This window comes from Desmodus rotundus, chromosome 7 (genome assembly GCF_022682495.2).
Source record: "Desmodus rotundus isolate HL8 chromosome 7, HLdesRot8A.1, whole genome shotgun sequence".
Lineage (NCBI taxonomy): Eukaryota > Metazoa > Chordata > Mammalia > Chiroptera > Phyllostomidae > Desmodus > Desmodus rotundus.
In genome coordinates, this window is record NC_071393.1 from 94,823,375 (window position 1) to 94,839,128 (window position 15,754).

General features: G+C 42.9%; 1 protein-coding gene across 2 annotated transcripts in view; it reads right to left on the reverse strand.

Annotated features, from left to right (window-relative positions):
* INTS14 (integrator complex subunit 14) overlaps nt 1-11,487 on the reverse strand; it is a 38,647-nt gene extending 27,160 nt beyond the window's left edge. Inside the window, exons 1-4 of one of the 2 annotated variants that reach the window (XM_053928702.2) lie at nt 11,383-11,456; nt 9,825-9,983; nt 7,830-8,104; nt 4,475-4,582 (exon numbers count right to left, since the gene is read on the reverse strand). In XM_053928702.2, the coding sequence (XP_053784677.1) occupies nt 4,475-4,582; nt 7,830-8,051 (330 nt within the window). In that variant the 5' untranslated portion in view covers nt 8,052-8,104; nt 9,825-9,983; nt 11,383-11,456. Of the gene's footprint in view, nt 1-4,474; nt 4,583-7,829; nt 8,105-9,824; nt 9,984-11,382 lie in introns of both variants that reach the window. The other variant, XM_053928703.2, reaches the window with a different exon arrangement.
* Nucleotides 11,488-15,754: the final 4,267 nt, after the last annotated feature.

Consider the following 15,754-nt stretch of genomic DNA (forward strand, 5'->3'; position numbering starts at 1 on the left):
TTGTACAAGACCTTTAAAATACATTCTTATTCAACTGTAATTTGAAAAAGCCTTCAAAATATTCTAACAATAGACCACAATTACAAATCATTTTCGTTTTCTTCACTGTCTCAGAGCAATCCTGCGGGCGGCAGCCTTTTCCAAGCATTCCAGGGGAGGATTACTGTAGCTTTCCCTGGCCTGTCCTAGTAACTTGACGGTAACAGGCCAGTAAGGCAGTATGAGGTGGTTGCACTGTGTGAAGTATCACGATTGGCACTTACTTTTAAAATTCAAGAATGCTTAATAGAGGTCCCCTGGAGCAATGCCATCATTTAGGAAGAGAGTCAATTGACTACAAGGTAATTTCCTCTTCTAGGTACCAATAATTGCTATATAATGATTTACTTCTGCCACTAGCTTCTTCAGATACCAGATGATAATGAAATATTTCATGTAACGTCAAAATGAGAAAGATTTTACTCAAATAATAAAGACACAGTTCAGCCCTGGCTGGTGTGGCTCAGTGGATTGAGTACCGGCCTGTGAACCAAGGGGCCCCTGGTTCGATTCCCAGTCAGGGCACATGCCTGGGTTGTAGGCCAGGTCCCCGATGCGGGATGTATGAGAGGCAGCCACACACTGGTGTTTCTCTCCCTCTCTTTCTCCCTCTCTTCCTCTCTCTAAAAAAATAAAAATAAAGACACAGTCCAGCTGTCTCACAGGTTATATTAAAATATTCCACATTATGGTCAAGATGGAGGTGTAGGTAGACACACTTTTCCTCCTTGCACAAGCACATAAGAAGGATCACAACTAACCTCAAAACAAAAAACACCCAGAACTGCCAGAAAATCAAACTGTATGGCAGTCCAACAACCATGGATTTAAAGAAGTCATAATTCATCCAGATGGACAGGAGGGGAGGAGATGGGAAGCCAGGGCAGGGGGAGGGGAGAGGATGCAGCATGGTAGTGGTGTGGTGGTGGTGGCAGTGGCCAGCAGAAAGGGTGGTCCCACCTTCAAGTGTGATGTATAAAAATCAGGAGAGATACCTGGCGAGTGATCCCAACCCCAGGCCACACCTCGTGGCCCAGGGTTCCAACACTGGGAAAATAAAGCCTCACACTTCTGGCTGTAAAAACCAGTGGGGGTTGGGATAGTGGAAGAAACCACTGGTCTCTCAGGAGAGTCCATTTAAAGGGCCCATACAGGCCTAGAACAGACACAAACCTACCCACTCTGGGAACTGCCACCAACAGCTAGAGGGGCGCCAGCCACATATGGGAAGAGGGTGAAGTGACTGGAAATGGGGTGAATGCCAAGTAAGCCTCTAGCAGCCAGGCAGTGGTACTGTCCCCTCTCTGACTTCCCACATACAGAGCCACAAAGTGATGAAGAGGGTTGCCTTGCCCTGGTGATTACCTAAGGCTTCACGCCATACAATGTAACAGGTGCACCAAGACAGGGAGTCAAAGCAGCTCTACCTAAAACACAGAAACAAACACAGGGAGGCTGCCAAATTGAGGAGACAAAGAAATATGTCCCAAATGAAAGAACAGAACAAAATCCCAGAAAAAGAACTAAACGAAATAGAGATAGCCAATCTATCAGATGCAGAGTTCAAAACACTGGTGATCAGGATGCTCAGAGACCTCTTCCTTTATGCATTGAGTACAAATGCATAAAGGAAGAAATGAAGGCTACACTAAGTGAAATAAAGAAAAATCCACAGGGAACCAACAGTGAAGGGAAGGAAGCCGGGGTTCAAATCAACAATTTGGAACATAAGGAATAGTCGACCAGTACAGAATGAAGAAACAAGAATTCAAAAAAACGAGGACAGAATAAGACTCTGGGACATCTCCAAAAGTGCCAACATCCAAATAATAGAGATGCCAGAAAGAGAAGAGGAAGAGCAAGAAGTTGAAAACTTTTTTGAAAAAATAATGAAAGAAAACTTCCCTAATTTGGCAAAGGAAATAGACATACAAGTCCAGGATGCACAGAGCCCCAAAGAGGGCCACACCAAGACACATCGTAATAGCCAAAGGTTAAAGATAGAGAGAGAATCTTAAAAACAGCAAGAGAAAAGCAGAGAGTTACCTACAAAGGAATTCCCATAAAATTATCAGCTGATTTCTCAAAAGAATCTTTGCAGGTAAGAAAGGACTGACAAGAAGTATTCAAAGTGATAAAAAGCAAGACCTACAAGCAAGATTACTGTATCCAGCAAATCTGTCACTTAGAATGGAAGGGCAAAAAAAATGCTTCCCAGATAACGTAAAGATAAAGGAGTACATCATCACCAAGCCCTTATTATATGAAATGTTAAAGGGACTTATTTAAAAAAAAGATCAAAACTATGAACATTAAAATGACAACAAACTCACAACTACCAACAACTGAATCTAAAAAACAAAAACAAAAACAAACTAAGCAAACAACCAGAAAAGGAAGAGAATCACAGGTATGGAGATCATTTGGAGGGTTATCAGTGGGGAGGGAGAAGGGAAAGAATGGGGGAAAAGATACAGGGATTAAGAAGCATAAGTGGTAGGTACAAAATAGACAGGGGGAGGTTAAGAACAGTATAGGAAATGGAGAAGCCACAGAACTTATATGCATGACCTATGGACATGAAGGGGGGGTGGATTGCTCTAGAGAAGAGGGGTACCAGGCAAAGGGGTGCAAAGGGGGAAAAACTGGAACAACTGTAATAGCATAATCAAGAAAATATACTTAAAAATTCCACATTAAAACAAATGTTTGACAGTAATTGATTATAAAAATAATCATTAATCACTTCCAACTCTAGTCCAGTGTTTTAGACTTTTTACCCCAAAAGTCATCAAGTAAGTAATCTAAGTAGATTCAGGCCCAGCCCCTTTCCCTCAGGGTACAAAACATCTCAAATTCAGATTCTTCCTTTTGGTAAGGGCAGAAAAAACATGAAAAGGTAGAAGTTTTCTTCTCTAAAACTACTGAAGACTATGGTGACAGAAGATTTAACTCTGGGTGGTGGGCACACAATGCATATACAGATGATGTATCATAGAATTGTGCACTTGAAACCCATATAATTTTATTAACCAACGATACCCCAATACATTTAATTAAAAAAATAAAACTACTGAAGAAGTAGCAAATGAAACTGTGCTACGTGCTAGTTTCCAGTTCAGAAGTTATTGGCAACAAAACTTCATTTATTTAGTATACTGTCATGAAATTAGATATTCTGTATGCCTGGATTTACCAAATAAATAGTGTTTATGAAGTAAGGTGCCAAACATTTTTATTTCTGAAAAGAAATTAGTCGAAAGCATTTAATGGCTTTTTTTTTTTTTTTTTAGCAAGTACCCACTAAAGTGATCTGATTTAACCATTTAGTAGGAGTTCAGAGTCTTCGTTAACTCTCGATTCATTTTCTATAAAACAGGGTGGTTGTACAGTAAGAAAACACAACTTTTAAAAAGTTGGGTTTATTGAAATATAATTTACATGCAATAAAATTCACCCTTTTTAGTATATAGTTCTCAGTCCTGAACACTGCTTTTAGTGATATAACCGTTTCTGCAATGAAGAGAAAGACCAGTTCCATCACTTCCCATGTTCCCTGGTCCTTCCTTCGAGTCAGCCCTACCCTTCCCTTGCCCAGGCACAAATACCAGAGATGCCACGGACTCTGCTGAGGAGTGCTGTGTTTGACCCAATAATATAACCGTACACTACGGCCCATGGCCTGCTTTGGTACATGAAGTGTTATGGAATGCAGCCATGCCGATTTATTTACTTGTTATCTACGGCTGCTTTTGTGCTGTGACAGCCAAGTTGAGGAGTTGCCACAGACACCTGCAAAGCCTGAAACAGAAAGTTTGCTGACTTCTGTTGTAGACTACAATACGATGATTGTCTTTTTAGCAACCTTTTTTTCTCCTTAAAATATGCTACCACGTCTTAAAGCACCTGTGTACAACAAACTTCCAATTCTCCTTTTCAGCTACAACGCTGCTCTGATTTGATGCTAATGTGGATGTAATATGGACTCTAAGCAAAGGACAACTGATTTTGTGACATTCGTGCCCCTCACTTTTTAGATGACTTTGGTAGTGGAGACGGTTAAAAGTTTGCCGAATAAATGCTACACTGAGATAGCAAAGACAGACTACGTTGTACTCATGTTTACAATTCTATCATTCAAAAAATTAAAATCGCTCCTAGGGAGTATTGTAAAATTCCACTGTGAGCCCTTTGTATTTTATACAAATAATGCTAGTTTGCAAGAAGCCAATTTACTAGGAGGATGCTTTCCTTAAGGCATAATTGTGCTGCTTTCTGAGTAATTAGTGTTGATTTAGTGACTTCTTTTAAAAAGATACCAATAGTGTATAACGTAGTTTGTGCAATACATGCTGTGTTAGAGCGTGAAGAAAATCGAAGCACCTCGGTGGTTAACGGCTTTAAGTTAGGGCAATGCACAAGAAGTCATAAGTACCTGGCAAGGAATTGCACCGCCCCACTCTTGCTGAACGATGTTGCAAACACCAGTTAAGGCAGACTCCAAGCAGGTTTTATCATAATCATCCATGTTACTTAGTGCTTCCTAATTGAATAAAAGATAAAATTGCTCATTTTAATTTATCAGAAGACAACATAAACTGTTAAAAGCATGAATGTTACACAGGGGACATTGTTTCTGAGAGTCCCAAAGCATAGATTCTTAAAAATAGTAAAACAGACTTCTTCAGCTATAAAGGATAATTAAAAGAGTTTCCCTTTACTCTGTCCTCTGATCAGCTGAGAGTGAACAGCCCATCAAGTTCATATCTTTATAAGTGGGCCTTGAAGGAAATAATTGAGATTAAGTACTTTTAAATACATTATAAAAATGCCAAAATTTATGGAGGACTAACTATATCCTAAACACCATTGTAGACACTTCACATTCAGTTAATCATCACAAGACCCCATATATCATTAACCTTTTACTTTTTAAGTGTATTTTACTGATTATGCTATTACAGTTGTCCCATTTCTTTCTCCACTTTATCCCCCTTTGTCCTGCACCCTCCCTCCCACCGGCACTCCCCCACTTTAGTTTATGTCTATGGGTCGTACATAAAAGTTCTTTGGCTTCTCCATTTCCCATACTATTCTAAACCTCCCCGTCTATTTTGTACCTGCCATTTATGCTTCTTATTCCCTGTACCTTTCCCCCCCACCGCCTCCCTGCTGATAACCTTCCATGTGATCTCCATTTCTGTGATTCTGTTCCTGTTCTACTTGTTTGCTTAGTTTATTTTTGTTTTTTTAGGTTCAGTTGTTGATAGTTGTGTTATCATTTTACTGTTCATATTTTTTATCTTTTTCTTAGAAAAGTACCTTTAACATTTCATATAATAAGGGCTTGGTGATGATAAACTCCTTTAGCTTTACCTTGTCTGGGAACCACTTTCTCTGCCCTTCCATTCTAAATGATAGCTTTGCTGGGTAGAGTAATCTTGGATGCAGGTCCTTGCCTTTCATGACTTTAAATACTTCTTTCCAGCCCCTTCTTGCCTGCAAGGTTTGTTTTGAGAAATCAGCTAATGGTCTTATGGGAACTCTTTTGTAGGTAACTGTCTCCTTTTCTCTTGCTGCTTTTAAGATTCTCTCCTTATCTTTAATCTTGGGTAACTTAATGATGATGTGCCTTGGTGTGTGCTTCCTTGGGTTCAATTTCTTTGGGACTCTCTGAGCTTCCTGGACTTCTTAGAAGTCTATTTCCTTTGCCAGACTGGGAAAGTTTTCCTTCATTATTTGTTCGAGTAAGTTTTCAATTTCTTGTTCTTCCTCTTTTCCTTCTGGCACCCCTATGATTTGGATGTTTGAATGTTTAAAGTTGTCCCAGAGGTTCCTGAGCCTCTCCTCATTTTTTTTGAATTCTTATTTCTTCATTCTGTTCCAGTTGAATGTTTATTTCTTCTTTCTGTTCCAATTAATTGATTTGAGTCCCAGTTTCCTTCCCTTCACTGTTGGTTCCCTGTATATTTATTTTTATTTCACTTTGCATAGCCCTTACTTCTTCCTCTATTTTGTGTCTGCACTCTATCATTTCTGTGAGCATCCTGATTACCAGTGTTTTGAACTCTGCATCTGACAGGCTGGCTATCTCTTCATCTCTTAGTTGTATTATTTCTGGAGCTTTGATCTGTTCTTTCATTTGGGCCTATTTTTTTTTTTTTTTGTCTCAACACACCTGTTACGCTGTAAGGGGCAGAGCCTCAGGTATTCACCTGGCGGGGGAAACTCACATAGTCACTGAGTTGTGGTGCTGTATGTGGGGGAGGAGTCAGAGAGGGAACAGTGCTGCTTGCTTGGCTCTCGGCTGGCTTTCAGTCACTTCCCCTGCTACCCACAAGCAAATTAGGCCCTTCTGGTGCTGATTCCCGGGTGGATGGGCTTGTATACATTTAGGACCCAGTGGGTCTCTCCAATGAACACTCCTGTGAGGCTGGGTGTTTCTCCTGCCGCCGCAACCCCCACAGGATTTTTCCAGTCAGAGGTTCTGAGGCTTCATTTCCCCACGCTGGAGCCCTGCGTTGCAGGTCTGTCTCGCTTCCTAGTTGTTCCTCCCAGCTTATCCGCACACATGTGTGCAATTGACCCGTCCTCCAGCCACCACCTTGCTGCGTGTCCTCTCCACCCAGCTGCCTGTCTTCACCCCCTCCTACCAGTCCGGATGAATGTTTCTTCTTTAACTCCTTGGTTGTTGGACTTCATACAGTTTGATTTTCTGGCAGTTCTCGTTGTTTTTTGGTTTTAATTTTGTTGTTGTCCTTTTGGTTATGTGAGGAGGCAAAGTGTATTTACACCTCCATCTTTATTATTAACCTAGTTTTAAAATGAGGAAACTAAGGTAGAGAATAATTAGGTAACTTTCCCAGCTCTCATGCCTAGAGGTGGCAGGATTTAGACTTGAATCCAGTTGGTCTGACTTCGGGCCTCCTGGTGTTAACAATTACTCTGTACCACTTATGTAACAATTCTCTAAATTTCAGAACTGCTGAACATCCCAAATCCTTAGTTTACGCACTTATAAGAAATCCAGTGCAATTAAAAAAACAAGCTTTTGAGTCATTTTTTAAAAGTGAGATAATAAAAAGAATGATTTGACAAAACTGTATTACTTATTTTTAAAAACAACACTACACTGATCCTGGATTTCTAAACTGCCTAGCAATTATTAAACCATTCAATTTAATTTCACAAACACTCATTGACTGCTCACTATGGGTAAGCAGTCACTGTGCGAGGCACTGTTGGAAATATTCACGACTAAGAGACGTTCGCACAAAGTAAGCTCTCGAGTATGTCATAGACAATGCCTTTAGAAGATAATACCTGTCAATCAAGGTTTAAAAATTATAATTTCTTGGCATCTATAAATCAGAGGCTATTTATAGAATTCTATTATCTCTCCTCTTTTAGAGAGATAATAGAATTTGAATTACTCCAAAATAAAAGTTATTATGAGGAAGGGCTATTTTTCATCTCTTCAAGCTTTATAGGAAAAGAAGTAAAGTGTTGAACCTAAAGATCCTGAACTTTAGGGAACAGGGCACTACATCATGAGAGAATTCCAGAAAACCAAGAGAAGAAAACAGGGCAACAACTCACAGCTCTAATTCATAGCTCTACCAAAGGCATAAGACCTACCGGCTGTGAATCCTTGTTTTATAGCTACACTCAGATATTATACCCATAGACTTATGAGATAATTCCAGGTTCTAAATATTCAGTGCAATATAACACTTTTGCTCCCTATAAATCTGGACCTTGTACAGACAATAACTCGTTCTTTTTTGTACCTGTAGGGTGTTGTAGTCTCTAGTGAAGGGAACCATCAGTTCCCAGAGTGATGAGAAAACCACCAGGGCTGTAAACTCCAGCTTGTAATTGGTGGCCATGTGCTCAAACAGCATCGTCAAACCATGGGCTGCGAGGTGTTTGCGCTGATACTCTTCAGACCCCTCGATGGACACAGGCCGGGTCATAGAAAGGGACACGTCCATTACCACCACTGTGGGCATGATGACAATGATCCCAGTGTTCCCAGAATGCAACAGCTCTAAGTATGAAAATGCTGTAGAAAATTAACACGGTTAGGCTTATGTCGTGAAAAGTAAAAAGTATTTTTTCACCATAATTTTAACCCAACTTTCCAGAAATGAGTAAAGGCAAACCCCATTTAAGTTGAGGTGTGGGCAAATCTGCAGAGAATTCAGTGGGAGGGAAGCAAGCAAGCAAGCAACCTACTAAACTCACCTACTAAAGGGGCATAAATCAAGGACAATCTTAAGTATTTCTATTAAAAAAAAACATTAAATTCAGGTAGTCTTTGACTTTAACAGTTCCAAATTTGTACAATGTAATATAACAAACATCCCTACATCACCTCACCTCTCCAACTCTTAATCTATTAAAGAACATTTCTAGTTGTCAGATGGTGGTGCTTTTTGACAACCAGTCTTACTGGGCACCATCACTGTCATAATCAATACAATGGTATTTGTGCAAGTGTTTAATTATCCTGTTGCTTGGCAGCCTCCTTTTTTTAATTAAGATGAATGCAAAATGTAAAAATGAAAGGGCTAGTAAAATCATAATCCAAATGAGACAAAGTTGGAAAACATTAAGTATGACAAAAGCAACAGACTGCCAGCCTTGGTAGGACTTACGGAATACAACCAGGCAACAGGCCTTGAACTGTGAGGGGAGAGAACAAAGGTAAAGAATATGTCTGACAGCTAGCATCATCTCTTGAAATTGTGTATAAAAGTCAAAATGTAGAAGAAATGGAGAAAACAAAGAGTTCGTTAAAAGTATGGATTGAGAATTAACATGAAGAAACATTTCTGTGCTCAAAAATAAAGAAAAAAGTTCACAGATCTGCTCCTGCTCCTGAACACAGCTTGCTGCTACTCTATCATTAAGCAAACTATAGTCTAATGACACAATGAAACATCATATAACTGACACATGTAGATGTCAGAAATATTTACATAAAGTATTAGTAACTGACAAAAGCAGGTCACAGGACTGTATGTATACACTGATTACAACTTCATAAAAATCATATTGTATATGTAAAATTAGGAGAGCCTGAATGGACATAAATAGGTTAGAAATTTAATGTTCACTAATTTTTTTTGGAACTTCAAAACACTTAACAGTGGTCAGACTGCTTGTCTTGGTACAATTTCCAACTGCAAATGTGTGATATTATAAAATTCCATGTGTGACAGGCTGTGGGGAACTCAGAACATATTGGTTCATGGAAACAATGTTATAAATAAGGGCCAGGGACTGGGGTCAGGAAGCAAAAACCTTTCTAGTACATAACGGCCTGAGATACATTTCAAATACAATAACGCCTCATGTATCCAACATCTTTAAAGATTAAACTACAGATATAAATTAACTTATCCAGACTCCTTAGAATTCCAAAACATTTAACCATTTTGATAGGAAAAACTAAAATGTGCAGTCCTCTTCTCTCTTAAGCACTCTGTACTAAACATAATCCATGCTCCTATGATGACTCTACAGCACCACTCTAAATACCAATACTGCCCAGCACACTGCCGCCCTGATGTTTTACATACACTAGCAACCTCTCAAGTGTGTGCTGCACGACACTGTTCTGGAGGGATCCTTCAAGAAAAATGAGTGCAGGCCTTATTACAGATGCTGAGTTCGATGGCAAACAATCCAGTTTAATTTGCTGACTGTGTTTCCCACTTAACCCTTCTTTATGTAATTAGTGTTAAGATCCCATGGAATAAATATGGTATAGTACATACATGGAAACAATGCCTTGTATTCAATGAATCTAGACTGTTGGGCTCCATTTTGGTGCCATCTGTTTATAATTGATTTTTAGACCATCAGCTTACATTCCACTTTTTCTCGGTGATCTTTTGTAATTGTCCTCCAATCTGCTGCTTCTTGGCCACCATGGGCTGGAAAGACAGGTAATCAAGCTTGTTAAAACTGTGTCCAGCCCTGGCTGGTGTGGCTCAGTGGATTGAGCATGGGACTGCAAACCAAAGGGTCGCTGGTTCGATTCCCAATCTAGGGCACATGCCTGGGATGTGGGCCAGGTCCCCAGTAAGGGGCCCACGAAAGGCAACCAAACATTGATGTTTCTCTCCCTCTCTTGCCCCCTCTCCTCCCCTCAAATAAGTAAAACATAACTAATGAGCCATCCCTAATTACCATATATAACATTAATTCTTTGGTAAAACACCTGATGAATTTTAACTCTGGACTCCAGCAATACATTTCCTCCTCGCCTTCTCATTCAAGCAGAGACACCTGCGACTCCCCTGCCTCCGCCCACGTGCAGTTTATGCTGCTTCCATGGTAGTCCCATTCCGGCAGAGGCTTTTACCTTATTGAAAGTTCAGATCATAGGAAGTACAGTCCTTGCCTCTAAGGAGACTGGGAGACAGGACAGATTTAGATCAGGTATACGAAGGCACTCCTGGTCCATGAAATCTGCTCTAACACTGGAATGGGTGACCACAGCAGGCAGTCTTGCCTCTCTGCACCCATCTCTAAAGATGGCTGAGAGACTGATGCATTTCTGTCTACCCGCAAACACACCTCCTTAACAACGGCAGTCATGGGAAACCAATTTAGTAACTCAGGTTATTAAGTATTAACGTAAAAGAAGGAACTGAGTGTTGTTGAAGTGTGGATGGTTCACTCGAGCAGTCTAGGCCTGATAAAAGAAAACCCCTGCCCACCACAGTGCTGCAACTGTGTAAGAACATGATGGATTTCTCACTTGGGTGGATTCTCATCCCCAAGTCTCCCACCCCACCCCCACAACTTTCCCATAACTACTGTTTACATGCAGCGCGTACAACAACAACAACAACGAGGGGTCTCTTTCTTCTCAGGAACAGTCTACTCCTGAGAATAAACCCTAGCCACCTGTTTGACCTTAATGCCAAGCCTCCATCACTACACATTATAATTCTTCCCTTAAGGTGACGATTAGTTCATTCATCAAAATCGATTCTCCACAGTCTCGCTCTCAAAGCGTGAGAAAGACAGAGAAGGATCTAGAAACCTGTTATGGGGAGACGGGGAGACGGGGAGACGGGGCCAGAGGCCTGGGCAGGGGACCGAAATCGTGTGTTTATGCAGAGTCGGCAACCCCGAGCCCTGGAGAAAGGGGGAGACCGGGAGCAGGGCCCCGGAACTGGCGCAGACGAAACCGCGCGGACCGGCAGCCGCGGTGGCGGCGAGGCGGGGCGCCGGCTCCGCGTGGTTCCCCACCCTCGACCCCTGCTCCCACAGGTCCAACGAGCAACGAAACACAACCCCTGGCCCCCGGCTTCCCCCACTCACCCGGCGTCCGACGCCGGCACAGTCCGTTCGCATAAGCTTTCCGCCCGCGCGCCACAGCCGGAACTAAAGGGCCGCGCGCCACAGGGCCCCCGGCGCCCGGACCGCGCGCGGGGCTGGGGCGGGGCTTTCGGCGCGGCGTGCGGCCGCGCTCCGGCCCGGCGGGGGAGCTGTGGGCTGCGTGTTTCTCCGCGCCTCTGTCGGGAGTGGATTAGCTGCGACGGCCCCTCCCCGCACAAATCTCCGATTTCACTGAGCCCGAGCTGTGTCTGCCTTTCCCTTCCTCCGTCGCCATTCCTGGGCTCTTTTCCCATTTACCACTGGCCTCTGTCCACTTTCCCCTGGTTCCTGAACTCTGTGACCCCTTCGCGCTTTTGTCTCCTACTCCCCTGGGCCCGTTGGTGCCACCAGCCCAACCTCCTCTGATATTTGCCCCTCTTCTTCGTCCCTCTACTCCGTCACTCTTCAGATCCCTCGCCCATATTCTCCGAACCAGTTGACAGAATCCTCTTCACACTCTTAAACTATGATTCCTAACCTGAGGAGTGCTGTAAGCACACCGTATATTTTTCTTATCTGGACTGAGCCAACTTGCATGGCAAGGCTTTTCCTCTTGGTCTCCCCAGCACGTTGCTCACTTTACCCCCCACCCCTTCTTTAGGGAAGCAGAGGGAATGCTCCTCGGTTCCCCTACCCAGGCCAAGGTGCATTGCTGAGGGATTTGCACTCACACTTTCCTGTGAGGCCTCATGGGCCCGGACCCACCTTGCCTTTGAATACCTGGTGTCTCCACTGCAGCCTGTGCTTCAGCGAGGTGCTGGGAGGGACAAGAAGCACCTTTTTCTGTAACCATGTAGGGAGCCAGGAAATGCCAGCTAGCGAGATAGGCCTGAATGGATGGATGCCAGCAGGCCTTGTGTAGTTGTGGTTCAAAGAACCGTGTTGTACCACAGAGATTACGAGTGGGAGCAGGGAGGCCCTCTAGAAGGCCTTAAGCCTTTGCCTCTTTTTCTTTTAGTTGGTGGGATGGGCTGACACAGAGGGAGAGTCAAGGAGGGAGAATGCTTTGAACTGAACAACTGAGTCGGGCTTTTCACAGCTTGTTCTGTGGGAGAGTGTGGGCTCCAGCTGCTGGTAGTTCTTTCTTGTCTCCTTATATTAGAAGCCACAAAGGAAAACAAATTAATCCCTGGGAGTGTTCCTGCCAGCATCAGGGCCCATGGACCTGCACACTGCCCCACTGGTTTCAGAACTTCTCTCCCCGACTTGGCTGAGCTCACCATCTTAAGCCCGTGTTATGCTTGAGCAGGCACTGGGATCTAGCTAAGTAAGGCGGCATCCTGGTTACTTTGGTATAACTTCTAATTCTTTCCCTAATGGAAGGGATGTGGCCAAGAATGTGTGGGCAAGGGAGTTGCCTAGCTTACCCCTAATGTGATGGTGATTCAGCCATAAGGTCACTGTTCTCCTGATAGTTCCTGCTCAGTTCCATGGACCAATTCGTTATCTTAGTCTTAAAGCTTAAGTTTACTAGTTTGCTGATGGGTGATGAGATATTGGTGACCTAGTTCTTCTGAATACAGGCTTTCAGGAGACTAGGGAAGTAAAAAAGCAATTTATTAGCATTGACAATAAAAGGTAAAACTACCAAAATGACTGCATCAGTTAGGGCAACTGGTGGGTGCTTTTGTTTTTGTTTTTATGTTTTTTTTAAGATTTTATTTATTTACTTTTAGAGAGAGGGAAAGGGAGGGAGAAAGGGAGAGAAACATCAATGTGTGGTTGCCTCTTGCAGGCTCCCACTGGAGACCTGGCCGGCAACCCAGGCATGTGCCCTGACTGGTATTGAACTGGTGACCCTTTGGTTCGTAGGCTGGTGCGCAATCCACTGAGCCACACCAGGCAGAGCTGTTTTTGTTTTTTAATTCTTAGTAGAATCCCATTAAAATCAGAAGGTTGTTCAGTGAATATAAAGTCAGAGAACATTAGCACAAAGAGTTAAAAGGTCTTAAAGGAGATGTCTTTCAAGCCATAGCTGGCTAATTTCCTTTATCCCACTCAAGAGACCCTCACATTTGCATATTTCCACACACATATTGAAAGAAATCAATAAACAACTTCTTTATATAATCTATCATCCCCCTTTATTATTTTCTGCTTTGATACAATGGCCACTGTCCCAGAAACTTTGAAAGGCAGAGTGGCTTGGTTTTCAGTCTGGCTGAGTAGAGGTTAGCGACAGAAATACCAAGCTGCTCACAGGTCCAGGTACTGGGCACAAGGGAGATTCATATATTCAATCCTCCTACGGCACGTTTTGAAAATGCAGACTCCCAGGCTGTGCGGACTGAATTGGCATTTCATGGTTTGGTGCCTGGAATCTTCATTGTCAAGTCCCAAGATGATTTTCCATCCACAGAGATGAAGAGTAAGGAGTGAGTAGGAAGAAAAGAGGAAGAAAGAGGGTGGGGGAGAGCAGCGAGCCCAGATCCCTTTTCTGTTCTCTGTATTTTGCTCTCCTGTGCTGTCCTTTGTCCTGTGTCTCCCTTCCTGCCTCCTCTATTCTGGACCTTGTCCACTCCCAAATCATACTTCCAAGTTCCAGGCTATCCCCTCTCCTCCATCCCCAATCCACATTCCACTGTTTTCACCAAAGTGCATGTCCAAAGAAATCATAGTCATGACCCTTCTCTCTTCTTAAAATATTTTATTACTGGAAAATTTCTAACATAAACAAAGATGGAAGAAATAACACGGTAAATCCTCATGTACCCCCTTCACCCAGCTCCTACTGTCAACTCAGTTCTCAGTCTTATATCATTCATTGCTCTATCCCTCCCCCCCCCAACATAGTTTGATGCAGATTCTAGATTGGATAACATTTTGTCCATAAAGTTTCCTGTGTGTATCTGTAAAAGATAAGCACTTATTTTTATCCTTTGCCGAGGACATTTTTTCATTGCTTTTAGAGAGAGGAAGGGAGGGAAGGAGAGAGAGAGGGGGAGAAACATTGATCAGTTGCCTTTTTGCTCGCACCCTGATTGGGGATCAAACCTGCAACCTGAGTATGTGCCCTGACCAGGAATCGAACCCACAACCTTTCAGTCTACAGACAATGACGCTCCAACCAACTGAGCCACACCGGCCAGGGCAGGACTTATCTTCTAATTAATAAAACTTATTTTTAGAGCAGTTTTAGGTTCATAGCAAGATGGAGTGGAAAGTACAGAGAGGTCCATGTACTCTGCACACACACACACACACACACACAGCCTAGCAACATCCCATACCAGAGTGATATATTCGTTGTAGTCCATGAACCTACACTGATGTATCATTATCACCCGAAGTCCATAGTTTACCTTAGGTGTCCCATTTGGTGTTGTACATTCTGTGGGTCTGACAGATGTGTGATGACGTGTATCCACCACTGTGTCATCATACAGAGTAGTTTCACTGCTCTAAAAATCCTCTGAGCTCTACCTTTTTATCCACCCACTCCCCTGACTTCCAGCAACCACTGATCTTTTTATTGTCTCCACAGTTTTGCCTTTTCCAGAATGTCATATAGTTGGAATCATACAGTTTTAACCTTTTTTAAAAAAGACTTTTAAATTTTATTTATTTTTAGAGAGAGGGGAAGGGAAGGAGAAACAAAGGGACAGAAACATCAATGTGTGGTCGCCTCTCATGCGTCTCCTACTGGAGACATGGCCCATGACCCAGGCATGTGCCCTGACTGGGAGTTGAACTAGCAACCCTTTGGTTTGCAGTCTGGCGCTCAATCCACTGGGCTATACCAGCCAGGGCCAGTTTTAACCTTTTCAGATTGGATATTTTGCTAAGTAATATGCATTTAAGTTTCCTCCAAGTCTACTTATGGCTCAGTAGCTCATTTCTTTTAAGTGCTAAATAATATTCCATCCTGTGAATTGGGTTCCTTTTTCCATCTTTCTGGACCAGGTTAAGACTATCAGATAGTTTATGCAAAAAGGAACGTAACTAGATCTGGTTCTGCCTGCAGGAGTCTAAAGGCAAGGATGTGGTAATGAGCAAGGGTCAGCCCCTCTACCCAAGGCTTCCAACATTCAGAGTGACTCCAGGACACCCAGAGATGAAGACAGCTTTTCCACAGGGCAGGCACCTCTGCATGCTTCAGGCGAGGAAACTGGTAACTTCTCACTGTTACAGGCCACTCAGGGGGAAGTAGAGCAGACGGGAGGCTGGGAGGGGTTACCTGGTATTTCCAGGGAAAGCAATGAAAGTGGCATGCTATCCATGAACATTGGGGGAAACTCAGAGGTGAGAAAGGAGCAATCAGTAAGTGTCAGGCAGAGTCAGCTGAGTGATTGAAATGGCTGCCAGGTCCGTGGGC